At 34.3% G+C, this 23,058-nt stretch overlaps 1 protein-coding gene across 1 annotated transcript in view; it reads left to right on the forward strand.

Moving 5' to 3' along the window:
* Positions 1–23,058, forward strand: part of Khdrbs2 (KH domain containing, RNA binding, signal transduction associated 2) — a 457,500-nt gene that overhangs the window by 139,600 nt on the left and 294,842 nt on the right. The window contains exon 3 of the mRNA XM_005406879.2: positions 3,329–3,445. Within this exon, the coding sequence (XP_005406936.2) occupies positions 3,329–3,445 (117 nt within the window). The remainder of the gene's footprint in view (positions 1–3,328; positions 3,446–23,058) is intronic.

The raw sequence follows: 23,058 nt of genomic DNA on the forward strand, positions 1-23,058 counted from the left end.
TCAACAACCATTGAGAATAGTCAATGATTATTTATCACTCATGTATAGCTCTATTTGTTTTCCCTAGAAACCACTTTGAAGAAACCAAAATATAGTACAACAACCATTGATAATTTCCTACCATTTTTGTCTGTAACTCATTATTATTTGTCTATTTGTTTTCCTGAGAAACTATCTTGAAGATACCAATTGGTAAGATAACAACCATGGATAATGTCCTACCACTTTGTCTGTAATTGGATAAATCCCTCTATTACTATGTTATCCTTCTTTTACTCTTTTAAATAAATAAAAAAAAATCAATAGTGTATATCTTTACATTACTATATTTCTGATATGATTTTAGCATTAAATCTACTGTTCTTATTACTTTTGAGAAGAAATTTTACATCAGTTGAAGTTGTTTTTACTATTTAGATGCTATGAATTTTCATCATGATTAAATTAGAGTTTATCAAATTATTTTTTGTTAAATACAATTTTATCTTTTACTCCACATCATTTGTTAATGGGAAAATTATAAAGAGTGATTATAAGTCCTAAGCTATTTTCTGTGTCTATGATAACATATACCAGTCATGATTAATATTTTTGTATGTATGACGGGTGTTTATGCTGTTTTGTTATTTGGGTTTGTTCAGAGTGACTTTAGGCTATCAATTTCCTTTTCTGGCATAGTTTTCGTATGAAGGTTATATTAGTGTACTAAAATGAGTTGGTGGACTCATTTTATTATTTCTCTGGGGTAGTTTACATTATTTGGAATGATTTATTTTCTAAACACTTATGGAGATTCCTCTGTACAGTCCTGTACTGGCATTTCTTTGTAGTACATTTCTTCATGGTATTACTTTTAAATATTTATATGAGTTTTCAGCCTTATTTCCTTTTCTCCCTTCCTGAATTGGAACACTGTTTACTACAATGAAATGCACAGATCTTGAGTGTACTTGATGAGTTTTGGCAAAGTGAGCCTGCACCTCCAACCGAGTATCGGACTGGGCTCCTTATCCCACCATCCAGCCAGGCCCGGTCCATTCTCTGTTCTCTACAGGAAACCATACTTATGAATTCTAACAATATATATTATTTTGCCATTAGCATTTCGTGCTAATGGAATCTGAACATGATATGCTTTTGTATTGGTTTTTCTTCTCTCAAATACTTGTGAAATATCCATGTTACGGTATCAATCACTAATTCCTTTCCACTTGCATATAAACATCTTGTTCTCCTAGAATTGATGATAGCCTATTTCTGACTAAATGCTGATTGTAAATAAAATGTGAGGTGTATTCTTATGCATCATTTTTTTGAACATATATTTTTATATATCTTGGGTACAGTGTTTGGAGTATAATTGTTGGGTCAAAGTGGAGCTGGACATTTAACTTCATTAAAAAATAACAACTGCCCAAGTATTCCCAAGTAGTTATATTATTTTAAAGTGCCACTGGTGATTGTTTTAGGAATTGCACATTGCTACCAACATTTTGTTTCAGTCTTCTTTTCATTTTAGCTATTATGGAGCACATTATGTATGTGTATCATTACTGATTTGATGGGTTCGTTATAGATACTTGATTCTAGATGTTTCAGAATTATTTTCTCCTTGTCTATAACTCTACTATTTAGTTTCTCAAACAGGTTTTGGGTCCGCCCATTGTGTGTGTTTGTGTGATGCAAACACATGTATGTGCATGTCCATACATGCACATGCATTTTGCTTCCTAATGAATCTTTTCCTACCATAAGTTTACAAAAATACTCATGCATGTTTTCTTCTAAGAATCTTTATGATTTTAGTTTTCTACATTTATGTCTGTTGTCAGTCTCAAAACAAGGTTTGCCTAAGGGTGAATAATGTAGGGCATTAATAGTTTTTCTGTTGTTGGTTTTGTTCTGTTTTTTGATACAGACCCACAACTTTTTCAGCACTATTTGTTGAAAAACTTTTCCAGTTTTGTTGCAGTGGCACATTTGTTAAAAATCAGTTGACCTGGATATGTAAGTTTTTTGGCACTAAACTATTCCAATTATCCATTTACCTATATATAAAATAATCCACATTCCAGTGCAATATTGAATAAAAGTGTTAGGAGTAGATCTCCTTGTATTTATCATGATCTCAGGGGAGAAATGATTAGTTTTTCTTTACCATTATGACATATTTGTAAATATTTTAATAATGTGTATTTCAAAAAATACCCACTGAATTGAGATGCAATTCACATACTGTTCATAATGCCCACCTAAATAGTATAATCCCTGAGTTTTTAGTTTCATTAAAGTCATGTAACCACCGCTATGATTAATTTTAAGTTTTTTCATCATCACAAAATGATACTGTATAACCATTTGTGGTCATTGTTCCTTTCTTGATCTCTGTACAACATCCCAGCCTCAGGCAATTGCTTGAGGAATATTACGTCTATATTACCGTATATAGGATCATGGTTTTAAAAAATATTCAAGCACTGAACTAGAAGGCACTTACATAATGTTAATTATGTTTGTCCTTCATACTTTTAACAGAGCTTTAGGCACATTTTAATCTCTACTTATTAATATTTAATAATTATAACATGAAAGATAATCTGAGTCATTTGGTTTCATAATGTTTCTTTCAGTGGCTGACATACAAAGTCCACTTTTTTTTATTTATGTTTAGGATCAATAAACAAAGCGTGTATAACCCTAAAATTTTTCATTTAAACTGCATTGTATATGTTCTATGTTTAGTGTTGTCAAACTTATTTTATTTGTTCACAGTTTTAATTTGCTGATCCTAAGATTAGCTACGTAGCATAAAGCATATAAAATTGGAGAGTAAGGGGCAAATGATGAATTTTATTATAGAATATTACTGCATAGGAAAGTTTAATAAATATGAATATTGCATTTCATTTAAAGTAAATTTAAAATATAAATTTAGAACATTTTTGAATGTTGAAGATCAGTAGATGTGCAATAACATTATTTATTTCAATTTCTTACCTCAATAATCTGTTAGAAAAAAATCTTTAGAAATTTTACATACCACTGTAACTCACTCTAGTGAAAATAATTTATTTTATTGTATAAGTAAGTAATTTGTATACTGAAGACAGTATAAATCTTGGCATTGATTTAGGAAGATGTGGCTCTTTTGTAATGGGTCTTAGAGATCTGAACTCTGTATGAGAGAGAGAGACAATGGGAGGGAGAAAGTATTTGGGTATCATCCTTTCTCAATGGTTAACTTTGAAAAAACACATAACCTCAGTTATTCTTGGTAGAAACCATACTTCTGTAACTGAAAAGACATTCTGTTGATGTTGTTTCCTAGTTCAATTTTGTGGGCAAATTGCTTGGACCAAGAGGAAACTCCTTGAAGAGACTACAGGAAGAAACAGGTGCTAAAATGTCTATCCTGGGCAAAGGATCAATGAGAGACAAAGCAAAGGTACTGAGCATTGAGTTGGATACCTGACACGCATGTTACCCTTGGCTATGGTGGCCCCAGGGACAAGCACACTCCAAGTGCTCTTCTGTCATTTCGTGTTTCTCTCTCCACCTAGAACATCTGCCCCTGGTGTGAATCTTTTCTATCCTCGTAAAATCCAAGTATTACCTTCCCATCTTTCAGAGCACATATTCTGTATTTTCATTCTTTTTATTTCTTTGTGTAGCTTGCTATCAAATCTTTTCAGTTTTGCATCTCTGCAGAATGTTTCTCTATGTCTACGTTCATTTTTTAAAAACTCCCCAGCTAGATCCCGTCTATTTCTTCAATCACATCACCTAATCATATCTGTTGTATCATTTTCTCATGTTACCTCTCTGCTCTATTTCACTTTGATCCTCTTATCTAAAGCAATTTTAAATGCTTATCTGCAAATCTAAGAGAATCCTGGTTATTTCTTGAAATGTTTCAATGATATTAGACAGTGCACCTGACTCCCAAAAGAACAATAAGCCAAGAAATGGGTCAAGTTTGATGTTTGAAATGATTTGCTTCACATCTAAACTACATCATTTTCTGTTTTATAAAGTTATAGGAATTGCTGTGAGCTAGAATTCAGAGTTTGAGAGCAATAACTATTCACAGGAATATATTTATAAAGTATCTTTGAAAATTCATGTGGAAGTGGTGAATGTGTATGGTAATAACATTTGGGCAGGCTATATTTTTATAGTTTATTATGTCCCTAGAAAAATGAAATGTTCAAATAATTATTTCTGATTATGAGAATATTTAGAAAATTACTTACAAGTTCTGTCTTCAGTCTACTACTGAGACATCTCAAATTAAGGAATTTATAGTAATGATGCAAAATACCTGTCATGGAAAATATTTTATTTTTATTGTAATAAATCTTACTTGGATTTTAAACAAAATACTTTACTTTAGAATGAATCGATAATCAACCTTAGAAATATGGGAAGAGATAGTTTTTACCAGTGTTCTAGGTAACTTTGATTATTCTATACTGTGTATAATTTCAGTAGTGAACACTTCCTTGCCCTTCTTCCTGTCTGATTTGTATGGCTGCCTTTGGAAGGAACAGTGTAAGTATTTTCAAGCATCTAGTCAGGAGCTAAGCTTTTGCCTTCTGGCACAAACCAATTAGTAGTTTTTAAGAATATGAAATGAAATTGACATGTAGTAATATCTATACTTTCACATATTCTTTGATATTATTTTGTAATATTCATCAAGTATCTTACAGTCTTACAATATAAACTTAATATTATTTGCTTTTATGTTCTTATGCATGCTTTAATATTTAGATCAGATATTAACTCCCTTCTGGAGATTCACTGAGCACCTCTAATAGGCTAACTACTCTTTTATCACTTAAGATGTTTTACTGCATTATTTGTTTATCTCATTCAACTGTAAGCATCCACAAACAGGGAAATGTACTAGTCAGCTTTGCATATGTGGGAACTTCATCTAGTCACTCCCTGTCTTTTAAAAAAGATAGGTTATTCTTCATCCGTATGTGTTTGGACAATTTTCCCTGATCATACAGTTATGCAGTGAATTCCTTTTTCCCTATGAGCATGGTAGTACTAGTGTAAGTACTAGTGTGCAAATCCAGCTGGAAACAAATTTAGTTTCCTATTAAGGTTCTATTAAGTTTTCATTAGGCATAATTTACTAACATTACTTGTTACATAATACTCTCTTTCTTATTTGAGGGTGGCCCATCTTTATTTACTCTGTTTTGAGTGTTTTCATATTTCTGTATAAAATAAAATAATGTTTACTACTAATAATAATATATCATACTTTAAAATTTATTTTCTCAAATCTAAAGTAAACCTTTACTATCAAGATTATTGAGCACACAGCTGAGAGAAAGCCATGGGCATGGTTATGAAAAATTTTACCTCCATTAATCTTGATTAAATTAATATAAAATCATTTATCAAGTTAATACTGTGCTCCTATTTTCCCTTTCTGTCACATGACCTGAACAGGAAGTTTTTTTATGTTTTTGTTCTTTATAAGAACTAAATAAAACTCATCTTATTCTTAAACAAAAGTGTACATATAGGCATATACATACAGTCTTAGAAACAGGCATTTATTTACATAGTTGAAGTAGTATTTATTTACTGTGATACTACTTGCCATTCACTTTTGTAGTTTACAGAATAAAAATGATAAAATTTTACCCATCTTAGAGTTTAAATTCTAATAAAAATAAGTGAAGAAATTTTATATCTGCAGACACTGGTAATTATTATGGAGTAAAATAAAAGAGGTGATGGGAAAAAAGTTTTATGGTGATAGAGGCAGTGTTTTGGTATTTGTGTTGGTTTGGGGCTTATTTTGCAAGGGGAACAATATAATACAGGACACATACTTTATATGATTATTTATAAGTCACCCAAGAACAATATACAAAAGAGTGCAGGGAATCTGTCCACACACTAAGACCAAGGAATCCAGCTGAGGGCCTGGATCCCACAACAATGTCCTATGTGAGTTGAGCTGAATACCCAGAGCTCATAACAATGCCTCCCACGAATCCAACTGGAGGCCCAGAGCCCATGACAACATCTCATGCAGGCCTGTTTCAGGGATCTGCTGGAAAGGCCCAAAAGTCAGTGATGGAATCTACAAAGTCTTTGCCAGCAGGATGAAGGATCTGTGCTAGCAGGCTGAGGGATCTGCCCTGGAGCCAGGAAGTGATGCTCAGAAGAACCACAACTCCCCCAAAAGGTACCACAGCCATCCTCAGCAACAGTGAGGTCCCGAGCTCCTCCGATGATCAGGATGGCGGAGTTCCCATTAGGGAAACCAATGCAGCAAGCTTTTCCTGGAGGCTGGCAGTGCACCATCTTCCCCTCTTGAACCAGGAAGCTATGCTCAAAGTGAGGACCAGAGCTCTCCAAAATGAACTGAAGCCATTCTCAGTGCCAGCGAGGTCCCGAGCTCCTCGGAGGATGAAAACAGCCAAGTTCATCAGGAAAGCCAGCTCCCCACAGCCTCTCTCAGCTCCCAACAGCCTCTCTCAGTTCCCAACAGCCTCCTCCTTCTTCTCCAGGTCTGCCTCTTATGCTGCTGGCAACAGTCCTCAGGTGGACCTCCCACACCCAGCACCACTCACTCAGTTCAGCTGGGGGTTATAAGTTGACTACCAGTTATCAATCCACTACAGTATTAATCAGGTAGACCAGGAAATATTGAGAAGGAAACCATAAAAATATCATAAATTAGAGTGATAACACCACATGCGAAAATGAAGGAAAAACCTGTACCTTTATCCATAACTACATGTAAACTGTACTAACTGCTGTAGCCAGCTCACTGCTTACTAGCTGCAGTAAAGCATAATCATCTCCCATTGTGGAGATGACTTTTTAACACCTGATTTCTTAGCACACTTTGGTAGTGAAACTCTCTGAAAAGTTACTTGCACTCTCCTGTCTCATCATTGTTCTCTTGCTCAGTTGCTGTGCCTGGATCCTCCTTCTCTTCCCAGGTTGCCAGAACCAGAGCTTTTCCCTCCATGACCGCATACCACTTACGTCTTTCAGAACCTAAAATTTATTCCCATCCCCGAATCCTTTTTAAGTTATAGATTCTAGATTTACCTATGTACCAATTTAGGGTGCCAATGGAAAATTGTCTAAATGAATACACACCACACACACACCACATGCACAGAGACTTGTATGTAGCTTGACAAAGACCCCTTCACTAAACTTAGGCAATCTCCACTCAGTCCTTTTCTCACCTAGGCCTTGCAGTGTGAGGCACAAAAATTAGCCGTATTTATTTAAAGTTTATATTAGCATGCATCAAGATTAACATGCAGTGGTAAATCTTTTTGACTTTTTATTTGATGAAGGAAAAAAGGGACACATCACAAGGCATTCGTTATAGACAAAGCCAAGGTCAGCAAGTGCTGTATTCTCTTTATCAGGCAACTATTTAGAAAATGATAATTTGTCTTCTTGCTTTTTTCAGAAATGTAAATGCAGATTTTTTCTGTCTTGCATATGGTGTTTTCAGAGTTTAAAATATGTTTTAATCTTGATCTTTATTGCATGATCAAGAGAGAGTTGTTCAGGTCAAAGAAAAATATTTACATGGAAAATATTTACTCTATATGGGTGGTATGCTCAATATATTCCCTATTTTGTTGTATAAAATATTAACCATAAACCAAGATCTCACAAAGTTTATAATTTAATTAAACATGACCTGTTTCAAAATTTCTTTAAAATTGATTAAGAATATATTGATCATGTAAATTAGTAGGAAGATAGAATGACAAGGTCATTTAATTTTGATTTTGTGGATCTAATAAGACTTTTAATCATTAGATAAAAACATGAAGTTTTAAAATTTATTCCCAGATCATTATAAAATTAACTGCTTAAGATAGAAAGCACTTATGCTGGCATGTATTAAGAAGAATCAACAAATTTGAGTTTCTGTGTTACTTTGCTCTTGGTAATTAAGAGGAAATTTACTTGGTATTTAATTACATCTACATTCTGTAAGCAAAGAAAGAATACAAAACAAAACAAAAAAACTCAAGGCGTAGTACCATTCAAAGTAACAGCAGCAATAACATCTTACCATCTGCTCATGACCTCTTTCACACACGGGTCAGATCCCAAGACATTAGAACTCAGTCTGCTGAAAACTGTGCAGGAATGTGTGAACAAAAGATAAAGTTTGAAGTGTAAGAAGAATGGTGTTCCTAGACAAATCCAGAAAGTAAAATATACACTATGTGTTTAATATTTGAAAACATTTCAGAGAATTAACTAACAGTTCAAAAATCAAAGCCTAAATCCCTTCACATACCATGGAACCAGCTGGTCCTCAGTAACCAGGCAGCTGAGCAGTAGTCTTCAGGGTAACCTTCTGTAACTTCAGATGGGATTTTGCTATTTTTATCGATGTTGATGGCAGATTGGAGATGGAAGCAGTGTTTCCACAGTGCTTTTCTTCAGAAATAGCAAGGGACAATATCCTCATGAAAAAAGGCTAGAAGTGGAGAGAATTTAGTTGACTGAACACAACCCAGACAAGAGTGAGGAAATAGGAACACATGCATGTTTCTTGCAGACTCACTCAGTTGTCCTTAAATGGAACATAAATGACCATCGCAAGTGAATTGCATTGTAATGAAAGGTATATTGGCATGCCTATTAATAAGCCCAGGTGAAATCATGCAGTGCCATTTTAAACATGCCAGTGATTAGATGTTAAGAGGAAAGGGCTGCCTGGTGATGTTTTATTTGAAAATGTGTCATAATTCTCAAGGCAAGTTTTTGTCTTTGATGTGCTAATATCTGTTTTTTAATACAATTTCTATATTTTATTACATCTTCTGTATTTGGTGATGGCTACTTCGGTAAATCCTTTTGGATTTCATGCAAGATTAATTTTAATCAACAATAAAATCAGCCAAAAGCCTTCAAAGAGATGTGGCTGCCTGGTGGGCAGTGTGGGTGTGAACCCGGCCCTATCTCTCCTCCTCTCCATTGGCCTCTGGGCCCTGCGGCACATCAAACAGCCCCACAGTCTCTCAAATCCTGAAGGGGGAAACTGAGCTCAGTGCTTGTCAGTCAGGCTGTGATTGGCTGCTCAGACTCCAGTTTCAGCTCTTTAATATCCAGAACATCAAAGCCATCTGTAATCCCGCAAAATCAGGAGCCCAGACATTCTGACTTTAGTTTTAACTATGCTCCTAATAAAGTTCACAGTAGATCAACACTATTTCTTTCTCAACTTCCTTGAGCAGAAAAGAATTCCTAGTTCATCTTGGCTTCCAGTAGAGAAAGTGGAAGGAACATAGTAATTTGCTGGAATTTGTGAAAGATAGGGAAAGTATCCTAAATTGTATATAGTTGAAATTTTTATTTTTGTTTTATTTACCGCATTTCTCTTTCTCTGATCCGAGTTCAGGAAGTTAAAATAACAAACTAAAAGATTCCATCTCAACAGTAAGTAATACATGTAATAAGGAACATTGTGCTACAAGTATATATTTTATGAGGACACAATAAAATATGAGTTTCAATGTCAAGACAATAGAATTTTTCAAAACATGATATACTTGGACTGTAGGTGATCAAATAATAATATAAATTAAGTTTGAGTTGAAGAATAAAGGATGGCATCATATTTGTGAGATAAGGTTTTTTACACGCGTGTCTTCATCCTCGGATGTGTGTGTCATCTGTCATTTGCTGTTGTCGCTATGACTTTAGAATGAAAAGAGAAAAAATCATAAATCTATCCAGGTTTCCTTTTTCATAAGCTTCAGTGACAGGGTATGAGATAACAGTATTTTTTCTATTGTTAGTCAAAGATATATTCTCTTAAATCATTTATTTTTAGAATGGTTTTATTCAAAGCTAGACAAATTCAAATTTTAATTATTATAATTAAGACCGGGTGCTTGAAAACTTTCAGGAACTTAATGTCACATCTGTAAACCTGGTTTACATGCAAGAAAGAATTTTTTTTAAATGCTAGTAATATAGTATCTTTTTCCCCATTTCCTTTTATGATTTGTTGTTTGGACGCCACCCTCATCTCCTAGGAAGAGTGAAATGAGAAAGTAAAAAATCAAGTTCGCTTTCATCATATGTTAGTAAAATTTTATTTATTAAACTACTTAATAGACTTATGAAAATAAATTTGCAAACATTTGCTATTTTATAACTAGAACTACAATGAAACAATTCTTTTGTACCACTGAGGATAGCTTATCCTCTTTGTCATGAACTCTACTGTCCATCTCAAAATACGATGACAAAAACTCAGATGAAGTATAACCAATCTAGATATGAACTGATTATATCTTAGAAATATTTTGAGTTTCACTTTTGATACTACTTTGGAAGGTGGATGCAAATTCTCTACCATTTCTTGTAGGAGAGAGGAGTGAAGTTCAGTTTTCTTCCCTTTGAATCTGAAAAGTTTCAATAATTTGCTTGTAACCAGTAGAAGCATTTGTGATTTCTGAGATTACATCAGAAGGGTGTTTGCACTCTTTCCTGTTTGTGGAATCTCTGTCTCTTGTAGTTCAAAGCTGCCTTGAAAGGATTCTAAAAATCCTGTGGCTTCCTCCTGTGGGAAGGCCAGAATTACAGAGAAGCTGTAGGTAGGTACACAGAGTCATCTTAGTCCAGGCATTACACCTGGTGGTAAAAAAATTCTCTGGATGAGTGGAGCCTTAGCCATTTGCACTAACACCAGCTACTCCAGTCCTGCCTGTGGCTCCAGATATCAAGGAGTGGGGCCAGTCTGCTCATTATATTCTGTTTAAATCACTGACCCTCAGAATCCAGTCATGTAATCACCATAATAAAATGCTTGTTATTTTAGATCAGCAAGTCTGGCATGCTTAATTATGCACCAGTACATAACAGGAACACGTGACCACTACTTTGTATATAATGTTAAAATATTTCCAACCTTGTTACCGTTTTTCCAAATACTACATTTGCTGGTCTCTTTCATTTCTTCTCCTATCTAATGATATTCATTATAGATCAGTAAGTCTGTGTGTGTGTGTGTGTGTGTGTGTGTCTAGGTAGTAACATTTCGTTTTTCTAATTGCAGATTGCTTTGAAATTGATTATCCTAACAAATGACTGAAGCACATCCCAAAGCTGTATCTTAACCTTACCAGTAAGGGGGAATATTATTCACAGTAACACACTGTATATTTTATGGATAACTACAAATAAGCAGCTTGATGCTTTAAACACAAAACAATGATAAGGAGACTGAAATGTTAAGTACCCTGCTTTGACGAGAAATATTGCCTATATGTATTGAACTATGACATTATAACATGCAAATGTACACAATTATTATTAGTTAGTAAAAATTTAAATTTTTTCAGGAGACAGAAATGTCAACTATCATGGGTTGACCATTATATATTGTACATAAGTACTGAATCACACTGTACCTCATAAATATCTGCAATTAATGAAAAACCCACTAAAATAAATATCATTATTTAACTTTTCAGATAACTATTTCAACTAGGCTCAACACTAAAATTACTCAATGAATGGATAAAGAAGATATGATTTTTTATACAATGGAATCCTAGTCAGCCATAAAGAAGGATATATTTGAGACATTTCTAGAAAAATGGATGCATCTTGAGACCATTGTCTTAAGTGAAATAAACCAGACACACATGTAAATAACATCTCTCTGATGTGAGGAAATGAAAGTTTAAAGATGGACCAAAATGCATAATAGATATTTTGAACTTCTTTCTACCTGTGGTTTGGTACCTGTTATCCATCCACCTCCTTTACCTGACACCCTTCCCACCTCCAGTAGTCAGGTTCCCTGAAAAACCTTTGATGAGAATGTCATTGCACCTTTTCAGAAAGATGTTCTTAAGTGTGTGTTTCAGAGTTGAAAACTGAGCCCAATACAAACCATAGTCTTTGAGGAGGAACTTGGACAACCTGTTCAGCACAGTGTGGGGCATATTGAGGAGCAGTCAGAGGGTAATAAGCCTGGTTGGAGATTCCCAGCAGGACAGGTCTCTACTTAACTCAAGGGCACCATCAGCACTAATTGACATTCTGAACTTTGTTAGTCACGGTCCTGTTTATTTTGTAGTATTCTGTTATCTCCTTATTAATTGTCTAACTTTACGAGGCGTTTGAAATTCATGCATTTATAATTTAATCAGTCACAAATACCTTAACCATTCCCAAGTTGAGTAGAGTTGTCATGCATGATTGAAAGATTGTTTGGGTACTTATAACCCTTGTTGAGAATTAGAAAGCACTGTTTCCCAGCCACAGGTAAGGAGCCCAGAGAAAGACCAAGAAGTCAGCGTCTCCTGATGTAATGAGTTCCAACACGACTGAGTTCATTTTTAACTGTTCTTTGTGTTTTGAAGATAGGAAGAGTGAAGTCAGAAAGGGTGTGGAAAATGAAGTGCCCAGGATAAAAATGAAATGTATTTATTTTGCAATAGGTACTCGTACCACTTGATTTCTTTCAAAGGGCTGTGGCATTTTATGTGTCTGCAGAAGTACCTTGTACAGGGCTCTGGTGTGAACAGAGTCAAGGTTACCAGAGCCTCAGAAGCATGCACACCAGAGCACCACATATGTGGTTCTTCCTAATATCTAAATATCTAATATCCAAAATCTAAAACCACTAAGGCTCTTTATAAATATCCTTAGCTTTAATATGTTATCCTCAAAGAAGTTTACTTCATTTTTTGAAGACGTTTACTTTCACTTTAGCAAACTTAACATTTCTGTTTTTAATTTTTAAAGTATCGACAATAAATTTGTTTGCCTTTTGAGGTTAAAAGTCTGAGGTGAGCTGTAAACTGTTTTGCCTCTATTCTTCATGGTGGTTTTCCCTAGGTAAGAAATCAGTGTGCTATATGTATATAATTGCTAACGTCTGCAGTTCTAGCTTCACTGTGGGGTTAAAACAAAACAAAAGCAACAAGTGACAGAGGAAGGAGAGGGAGAAAGAGATAAAAAGTGAGGATCTTCATGTAAAGAATTTGGAACATCTGCAGAAGCTTTGTTCTCACATTTGAAGTTTTATGATACCTTCTGGTCATTGCTTCGTATTCCCGATTGTGAACTCACTGCTTCTTGGACCTTGGATGTCTTCCAATACCTCATTTATATTGTTAGACTTTCATGGAATGTTTTCCTGATCTTCCCTGTCTCCTTCCATCTATCTACCTTAAATATTTTTAAATTAAATGACAAAAAATACAGATTTGTTCACAGTTGCAAATACTCGCAAGTCTCATTATTTTCACAAATATGTGAGTGATATTTAGGATATATTTCCACAGTGGCACGACTGATATCATATATACTTAAACTCATCTAAGTCAGCAGTCACCAGTACTGAAGAAAGCATATAAAGGACACAGAATATGATGGCAACTATACGCTGAACAGACGTATTGCACCTGTGCTCAATTAATGTTTCAGGATTGCAAATCTATAAGTATTAGTTGAAAAAAGTTTTATGCAAAAGGTTTTATCCACATTTAATAATAATGACCAAAAAGAAAGTATGGGGGTAATTTTATTATAATCATTGTTATTTATATTATTGAAGATTTCAAAATATGAGTAAGATATAATTATGTTTTGATGACAACTATAGATTTAACATAGTAAACTGGAGCATAAGAGTTAAAATTGGGTAACCCTTGTTTTAAAATATTATGAGAATGATTGTGGTTTTGTTTTCACTCATCTATACTTTATTACTACAGTGATTTATGCAATATTATAGCTAGCAGAAAACATAGATTGATTGATTGATTTACTTATTTTGGTACTGTGAATTGAACTCAGGACATTCACCATGAGCTACATCTCTGACCCTTTTTGTTTTTTGAGACAGAATCTCATTAACTTGTTAAGTTGTGCAGGCTGGGCTCAAACTAGCGATGTTCCTGCTTCAGCCTTCCAAAATGATAGGGTTACCAGAATGCAACATAACATCCAACTAAGATTCATTAATTAATTCATTCATTCATATAGTCAAAATATGTTGTTACTTAAGAGACAGAGTTTTCCTGAGGTAGCTGGGTATATTAGGGAGTACTTAATTTTGGGGTACTATAAAATCATGAAGACTAGGTTTATAAAATTGCTTTATCTAGTAGATTAGCATGCAAGAATTATAACTTTGGAAGAAATAACCTTTCCTGTTTTGTCTTCACGTTGCTTAAATTATTGTAACCCAAGATAAGTAGGTTGCAAATGAGTCCAAGTTACTCTAAATATCACAAAATTACCGATAAAATGAAGATCAAACAGACTATGGTTTTTGGCCATGATGGGGCCACTAAACAAATGAAAGGTTGTGATGTGGTATATTTATCAAAGGGTTGCAGCTTATCTGTTTATCACAGACACTGTGCATGCTGGGTAAAAGAGGAAGCTGATGCCCCTGCTTTCCAGATGCCGGAGCCAGCAGCCTGCACTGGGTTTGTTACCCTTTAGAGAATCTAAATAGTGACATCCCTATTTCTCCACACCTCTGTGATGGGCTATGCACAGCATGGTATCCATTGGAAAATCTTCATGTCTCTGCAACCTAGGGTTTCCTGTAGAGGAGAGAGTTTTCTCATTTACTTTATTATCTTGATACAGTTTTATAGGTTAGGAAACTGACTAAAGTATATTTATAATTATGTATCTAATGAAATAGTATTTCACATTAGTACATGATATTTAAATTCTAATGCAAAAGTGCCACCTTATTGCATTTTTGACCATTGGTTGTACTAACATTACTAGGAATATACCATTACTTCATGCATCACTTTATTAAGGTATAACTTACACTAAAATCCATCAGTTTTAAGCTTTCAAGTGTATACTATAATATGTCCATCACCACGATCAAAATAATTTTTTTTCATCTCTGAAATTTCCTCTGGGCCTCTCTCTATTGCGGGTCCCCAAGAAGGTCTTACTTGATTTTTTACACTATTGTTTAGATTTGTTCTAGAATTTCATCAGTGGACTTACACAGTGTATATAGGACAGCTTGTTCCTGCATTCTTACAGATAACAGTGCTTTCAGGAATCTGCCTATTATTGTGTAGAACCAAGACGTGTTCCATTGTGTGGCCCCCATGGTTTGTTTGTGCATTGTTCTTTTGATAGTAATTTAGGTTGTTTACAGTTTAGACTATTGTGAATCAAGCTGCTATGAAGATTTATATGTCTTTGTGTGAGCATATGTTTTCACAATAGAGAATTTAGGACATATTCATCAAAAACTAAAACACAAGGACATCTACATCATCTTTTCCATTACTATATTTATCACTGGAGTATAAATTCCAAGGAAAGTTATAAAGTGCTCTTACTGTATTGCTTGTATATTTACTCTGGTTTTTGGTAAAGTTCACTCAACAGTAACATCTATTACTTCTAGGAAACACTCATTTTTCATTTTTCATCCCACAAATACTCATGTCTAAATTAAGGCTTGGAATATTTTTATAGCAGTGCCCTAAATGAGTGTGTCAGAATTCAGAAGTAAACTAGTGACGGTGATTCCCTCAGCAGAGAGACTAGATTTGTTAGATAAATGAAGCCATCTGTATCAATTTAAATAGTTCTACCAAATTGATTCATGAAGTGCCTAATATTTCCATGTAATTAGCAGTGGCATTTAAAACACTACAACCCGGAGGAAAATTTAACCTTTTCTCAAGAATTGCACACTCTAGGGTTGATACGTTAAGCAATGATATTGTTCTAAGGGAGTACTCACCAAATAATTGCATCAGACTCTAAACAGATGGTGCAAGAGCCCTGTCTTATTACTGGCACTCCACAGTAGTGATACTAGAAGGCTTCATCTCTTCCCTCGCATCTGATGTTAAAGCAGATTTCCATTCCTCAGCTCTGACAGTCTTGTGGTGAATCTCTTGTGGCTGTTCCAAAAAAAGTTCTAATTTCTCTTTTTTCCTGTACTTCAAGATTCAACTCTGGTCATTAAGCTCAAAGTGTGTCTTTTTGTTGAGACTCAAAGGAGCCATTTCCTCTAGTAGAAAGTAGAAAGCTTATTTCAGACAATAATATCTCTTTTTGTCTGATTGAAAATTTTATTTCTTAGTAAAGGTGCTTGTATCTGCATATGCATATTCACCTAAAATAAGTAAAATGCAATATCTATATCTAATATTAATAGAATTTTCTCTTAGTCATTGTAATCCATGAGATTTGTGTCTCATATAATTGCCTTACTTGTGGAAATCTTGGAGATGGATTTATTATGAAAATCCTCAAAGGTTGTTAATATGCCATTCTTGCTTCTGTTTTATCCCTGCAGCTTAGATTTCTGATCTTTTCTCCTTTGTGCTGTGTTCTTGTACTGAATGCAGATGAGCCACTATGCTATTTTATATAATGGGGGATAGACATGCTTAGATAATTAATCCAGAAAATATTTATCTTCCATGACTCATTGCATGGCAATTAAAAATTAATACTTAAACTTGGCTATCTTTTCTGATATTACCTATTCAGAAATGTGTTGGATATTATACAAGTTGGTAGGTTTAGTTTATTCAGTTACAGTATTGACACTATGTGAAACAGTTTCATGAGAAGGGTGTTAGATAAATTGGACATACCCTAAAAGTGGTTTGAATATTTGTTTAAGACTATACATCATCCACATTAAAAATTAAACTTCCCCTCTGCTGTGTGTCAAGCAGTATATGTCAGCTAGCCATGTTAATGTTAGTAGATAGTTTTGTTGCTACAGTCCTAATATTTTATTACACCAGTTACTAAAACTTTGCTCATGAATTTTTGTAGTTTAATATTATCATATTACATGTTATTAAAATTATGTTTGGATAATTATTATACAATATCTCTCAAATAAAAGGAACCATTACCTATATGTAAATTAAATGAATCATAAGATAACTTAGGACCACAGGTAATTTTTCAAAATTTGTCTAACTCATTGATTTAATAATATTATTTTCTTGATCTACTTGCACATGAAAATGATGCCATCATTTCTCCTTGCCCAAATAATTCAACTAAATTCTAGTTCTAGGATGGAGAAATAAACTTCAAAACACAAAGGAAAATATCAAACCTTAGGTTATCACTTGTCAGTTTCATCTGAAGATATACTGTTTATGCACTAAGGCAGGAGGGTTTGTGAATTATTACAGGTGTTGATAATTAAATTTTCATGTTCTGCCAAACTGACTAATTGGAAGTTGATTTAAGAACATTTTTGTGAATGTCTTTAAAAAACAAGTCTCCAGTCCATTTCTAGGTTATGATATTGCACGCACATTTTCACATGCATACAAACATGCTCTTCTGCAAAAAGCAAATATAATAAAAGCATGTAACTAGAAGATTTAACTAAAGATACATGGAATATAAGCTTCTATAGAAAATAGTACTGTAGAGTAAATATGGACTATTGTTTGCCATACTAACAATATCCTAGCCAGAATATAACATTTACTCTAGGTAAGAACCCATCAGTCAAGTAGTTTATATACAGGTTGACTAGACCTTAGCAAAGGGGTAAGTATGTCAGTATAACATACAGATGATATTTTTCATTGAAATATACTGTACAAAATGTTAAATATTGATCTTGCGTCTTATCCTGAGTTTGCCCATATAAAGTTCATTATTCTTTAAAATATACATTGCATTTTGAAGGAAAATACTCATTGGTCTTCCTACTATTCTTAATTATTCTGATACCAGATTGTGTGGTTTCTTCCCTCGACCCCAGTTATCCAACTGCTGCTGGTTGTCCTACAGTTTAGACAACTCTAATACTAAATGCGTGGAGGCAGCACAGTTCCCACCTACTGGCCCAGCACTGCAGAGTGCTCTTCCATTATTGGATGCATTGTGTCCCCATGTTACCTATAATTTCTCTCCAACTTGATTATAAATTCTCACAGCTACCTTCTCAGTTTCCATATTTTGCTCCAGTGGCTCATGGAAACCAGGTAAACGCTTTAATTACAAGATAACTTTTATAGTCTGTGTCTAGATGTCCCTCAAACCTCATGAGGACATAGGGTTGTTTCTTCAGAGGAGGCTGAATCTAGAGTGTGTGATTGATTTGTAGTGCAATGCCAGGATTTAATGTATGTAGGGATTAAGGATGGGTGATTGCTGGATCAGTCCACTGATTGGATTGCCACCGCCCCAATCCCAGTAGACTGGATACAGTATAAGGGACACAAAGAGGCTTGTCTGTCTGTCTGTCTCCCTCTCTCTCTCTCTATCTCTCTCTTTGTCTCTCTCATTGCTTTTGCTGTCTTCTGCCCACCATGAATTGTTCTCCTCTGTGAAGCGACCCTCTTTTGGAACCAGATGATGATGGACTGAAACCTCTATAAACTGTGAGCCGAATAAACGGGTCCTCCTTTAACTTTGCATGTTGGGTGTTTTGTCCTGCAATGAAAAAAGCAACTAAGACACTGTGCTTGCTGTAAAGAGATGTAACTCAGGGTCAGCTGGAGAACACGCACAGAGCAAGGTATTGGGAGAGGCGTGTGACGTACCCACTCTTGCCACAACCCAGCCCCTCTGTGTGTCTCATCCTGAAAGTTCCTCACACCTCCTCCTTCAGGGATCTTATGAAAGCTTCATCACACAGGCATCACGCAGGCATGATTTATTAGATCTTTGGCCACTGATCACTAGTAAGCTCCTTGCCCCTCCCCTCCCTACAGGATGTCAAAGTCCCAACCTTCTGCTCACAACCTCCTAGTCCTCCGGTAACCAGCCGTCCTCCCTAGAGGCTTTGCAAATCACCTCAGTAAGTCAGGCATGAGGAAGAGGACTTGTTATGAACGGGAGAGATGCTTCTTTCCTGTTAATTCCCTAGTCACGTAAAGATTTGTGAGGGTTTTAGGAACTTTTTGCTAGAAAAGAGAAACAGGGACGGACACTGTGTGTGTTGTGGGCATGTGCATGCCTGCATATAATGTATACACATTTTAACACATTTTACATAATTTCATGTTTTACTTTTTAGTTAATTTTAAATGCTGAATACAATTGACACTAAAAATAAAGATTGCTTTTCCCTATGATTTTATGAATTTTATGATGATGATATTCCTTGACACATTCTCCTTATAGAAACTACTGCAATCCGTCTTTCAGCGTTCCAAAGATATGAGAAGCCAGTGTGGAGTGGCTCTTTCTGTTCAAATTTGAGTATCAGTAAAGGCAACTTCAATGAATATGACATCTCATATAATCTGATGATAGAAACATAAAGCACTGTGCATAAAAATATATTCACTAAAATGGGATCTTATTTTTATCAGGACTTTAGAGATAATTAAAAATCTCTAGAAAAAAAACAAGACAAATTAGACAAGTAAGTGAAAGGTGAACTGTCACAACTCTGGATGTGGGGATGTCTTCGTATCTGCAGGGAGTAACAATTCTGAGAAAATAGAGTCTGAGGGCCATAACAGAAACTGAGAAATGCTGAGGAAACAGGATTCATTCACCATACCTTCACCTAATTTTGATCCTTATGCTAAAATAAAAAATTATAATTGGCAAAACCAACCTGGTAAATGTTGATGTTATATTATCGTTAGTTCTTATGTGTGATAATGGTATTGAATTTTTAGGTTTTCTAAACTTAAGTATTATATATTAAATAAAAATACAGATGTTTAAGAATAGACATGTAGAACAGTTTGTAATATAAAAATAGATAACGCAGATATTCATAAAGTGAAATAATGACAATAATAAGATAGTATTCACAGAAATAGGGATATGCTATCTTTTAAATTCACAATGTAAAATCTTAAAAGTTAGGAAGAGGGGCCTAGTAAATAGGTAATAATATTAACTTTGAGAAATAGTGACAAAACAACATGCAAAATTGAAAGTTGATGTTCCAAGGCCAAAAATTGTAGATCACCATTAGAATAGGGTGTTTAGAAGAACTAAGTGATATTTCTAGTCTTTGTTCTTTGCTGGGAAATTCAGATATGCATGATTAAAATTAAATATCAGCCAGAAAGATAGTACATACCTATAACCTCTGCACTCTGGGAGGCTGAAACAGGGATTGCAAATTTAAACCTTGGAGCTTACCAAGAACCTGCCTTAAAATAAAAAGTAAAAAGGGCAGAGACTGTAGATCAGAGCAAAGGCCCTGGGTTCAATCCTCAGTAGCACCTAAATAAGTAAATAAATAAAATTACAGCTTATTAGATTTATGCATCAGGCAATATTGGAACATTTTGAAAAACTTAAATTCACTAGAGTGATTCACCTCTGGAGTTTAGGTATTGATTGAAAAAGATTAAACTTCCTGCTTTCTTTTTATAAGAATAAGTTTTCATTTTACTCTTAAATTGTTTTAATGGCTATTGTTCCAGCTGTTTTTTTGTTTTTTGTTTTTTTGCTACCAGGAATCAAACTCATGACCTCAGCCTTGCCAGGCAAGTGCTTATGCTGCTGAGCTACAGCCCCAGCCCTGTTCCAGCTGTTTTGCATCAAGACAAATACAGAGTCATTGTTTTGAATTATTTCTACCAATTACATATCCCATGTTTCTCCCCTCTGTATTATTGGTACTCATGAGAACCATGATGAATACTTTTAATATGCTTTAATGGGTTACTGTTTCAAGAACTTTTGTATTGCCACAATACAGGCAGTATTTGCATTACATTAAATTAAATTACAGGATTACAATTAAATAGAACGATGAAGAAATAAAAGCTCAAAGCAGCAATTCTTTAGAGCCCAGAGAAATTAGATTCTTTGATTAACAGTTCAAGAAGATGATAAACAGAATTTGGATGACTAAACAAAGTCATTTTGTTCATAATATACCCATCAAAGATTAATGATCTCTCATTTAGAAAGAATGATGTCTATAAATTATTTTATGTTGATAAATTACTTTCATATGTTTTTCCTTCAACATGTATCTATGCAAGTCATTTTAATTTCTAAAGTTATAACAGATAGGGTCCAGTGTGGAAAATTCACAATATTTTATGGTTTTCTAAAAATACTTTTAAGGAAATTTTAAAAATTTATATCAGCTGTTTTGCAGTAGAAAAAAATATTAACAAAAAACACTGAAAAATATTTTTTCCAAGTGAATGTTGTAGGATGGTGTTAATAAATTATTAAGCAATATTTATTTTGTTGTTCACTTTGGGATTCTTTTCCAGTGTATTACCATTATAAGGTAATACTCATTCACTGCAGTAATACTCAAGCAGAGAAACAGATCTTCAGAGCCATAGCAAATGATAAATGAATAAAGTAGAGAGTATTGTAAATTTTTTTATTAAGTTTAGGAGAAAAGTATTACAATTTACCAAAGTAATGTATTCATTGACATTGTATACATACACAACATATTCATATATTATTATATTGGGATAATAATGTTCAGCAAATTATTTTGGTTGAAATATATGATCACAAATCTTCAGAAAACAGTCCACTAGCACCTTGAACATGCCAGTCACTGCATACATGGTAAACCAGGAATAATGGTTTTTGTTGTGTTACACTGGGGGTAAATTTCTTTAATCTCTATGAAACACAAAAAATACTTAGATGAAATTGTATGTATTAAAGCATTTTCAAAAGAGTAGTCACAAAAATAATTATTTTTCAATAAAACTTTCTTTCCAAATAAGGTGTTTCTCAGTTATACAAGAAACAAAAGGATTACATATTGGCAATTCAGTATAAAAAGGGAAAGCTGAAAAGCAAAGTTGTCTTTATGATGAGTTCAGATGCTGCAGGAAGCATCCGTGCTGGAGGCCAGGAGTGAGTGGGGCCGCTCAGGCTGGAGCCAGGCCTGTGCTTCTCACCACTGGGCCTCACTGCTCATCGGTGAAGCCACATCATGTGTCCAGTGGTACACACGCCAGGTTTTCTGAGCAATACAGAATCACTTGACAAAATACACTGTTAGCTGACAATCTGGCACATATTGCAGTAAACTCATTTTACAGGTCTGTCTTACATATAGATTCATAACTAATTGCAATAATAAATTCTCCTACTGTATTCAGACCTTTCGACTTTGTGATGAAATTTAAAATGCTTGTGTCTAAGGTGTTGTATTTTTTCTTTTCCACATTCCAAGCTAAGCATCTCCAGTATTCCCAACGCTGCACAAGCTTGCCATTTGTCCAAGATTTTAAAAGTTTTATGTCTTCATTTTACTTATTTTTTTATAATGGCTTCATGCTATATTCATTTGGTTTTTCTGGGTGCTCTCAACCATTTTTTCTTTTACTATCATATGTCATAGCCAAATAATGCAAAAGCAGTGAAATCTGAATAAATCAATTTCAGCCATCAATCAGATTTTGAATTGTAAGAGAAAAATTGATACTCTGCATACGTTATGCAGAATCATCATTGATGAGATGAGAATCCAAAAGTTTTTGGAGCGGGCTTTCTGTGAGAATTTGAATGTTGTTATTGTGGGTTAGAAATTAGATTATGAAATAGGAACCCAAAGAGGGTAATCATGAATTTCATCAAAATAAAAAGAATAAGAGCAAAACTTCTAATGAACTACTAGAAATAAAAATAAAGTAACAAATATCTTAATTGTATATATAAACTTCATTGTTTTGGGGATTATAATGTACACATACATTTCCCAGAATCTTTTAGCCTGTTATAGATAATAGAATGTCTCAATTTGTGGTTAAAGAAAAAGTAAAACAGAAGGATAAGCATATTCTGTAGATTTGCTATTTTGTTTCAGATAGATTCGCTAACTCAAAGAAACGTACAGGATTTGGCAACTCTGAGGATATCTGAATGTGAAAATTTGCCATTGCAATTGGCTGAGCACTTTCATTTTATGAGAGAAAATATTTAATCCCAATGAACAATTTGCATCCAAGGTAAAATCCTTGGAATGGTGTAAGAATTTTACTAGTACATGAAAAATATTTCTTTTTCTATGTACAGATACTGTATCTATTTTGCAATATCAGATACTTTTCTCATGGTCCTCCACCA

The sequence above is a fragment of the Chinchilla lanigera genome, unplaced genomic scaffold (genome assembly GCF_000276665.1).
Source record: "Chinchilla lanigera isolate Chin_1 unplaced genomic scaffold, ChiLan1.0 scaffold00101, whole genome shotgun sequence".
Taxonomy (NCBI): Eukaryota; Metazoa; Chordata; class Mammalia; order Rodentia; family Chinchillidae; genus Chinchilla; species Chinchilla lanigera.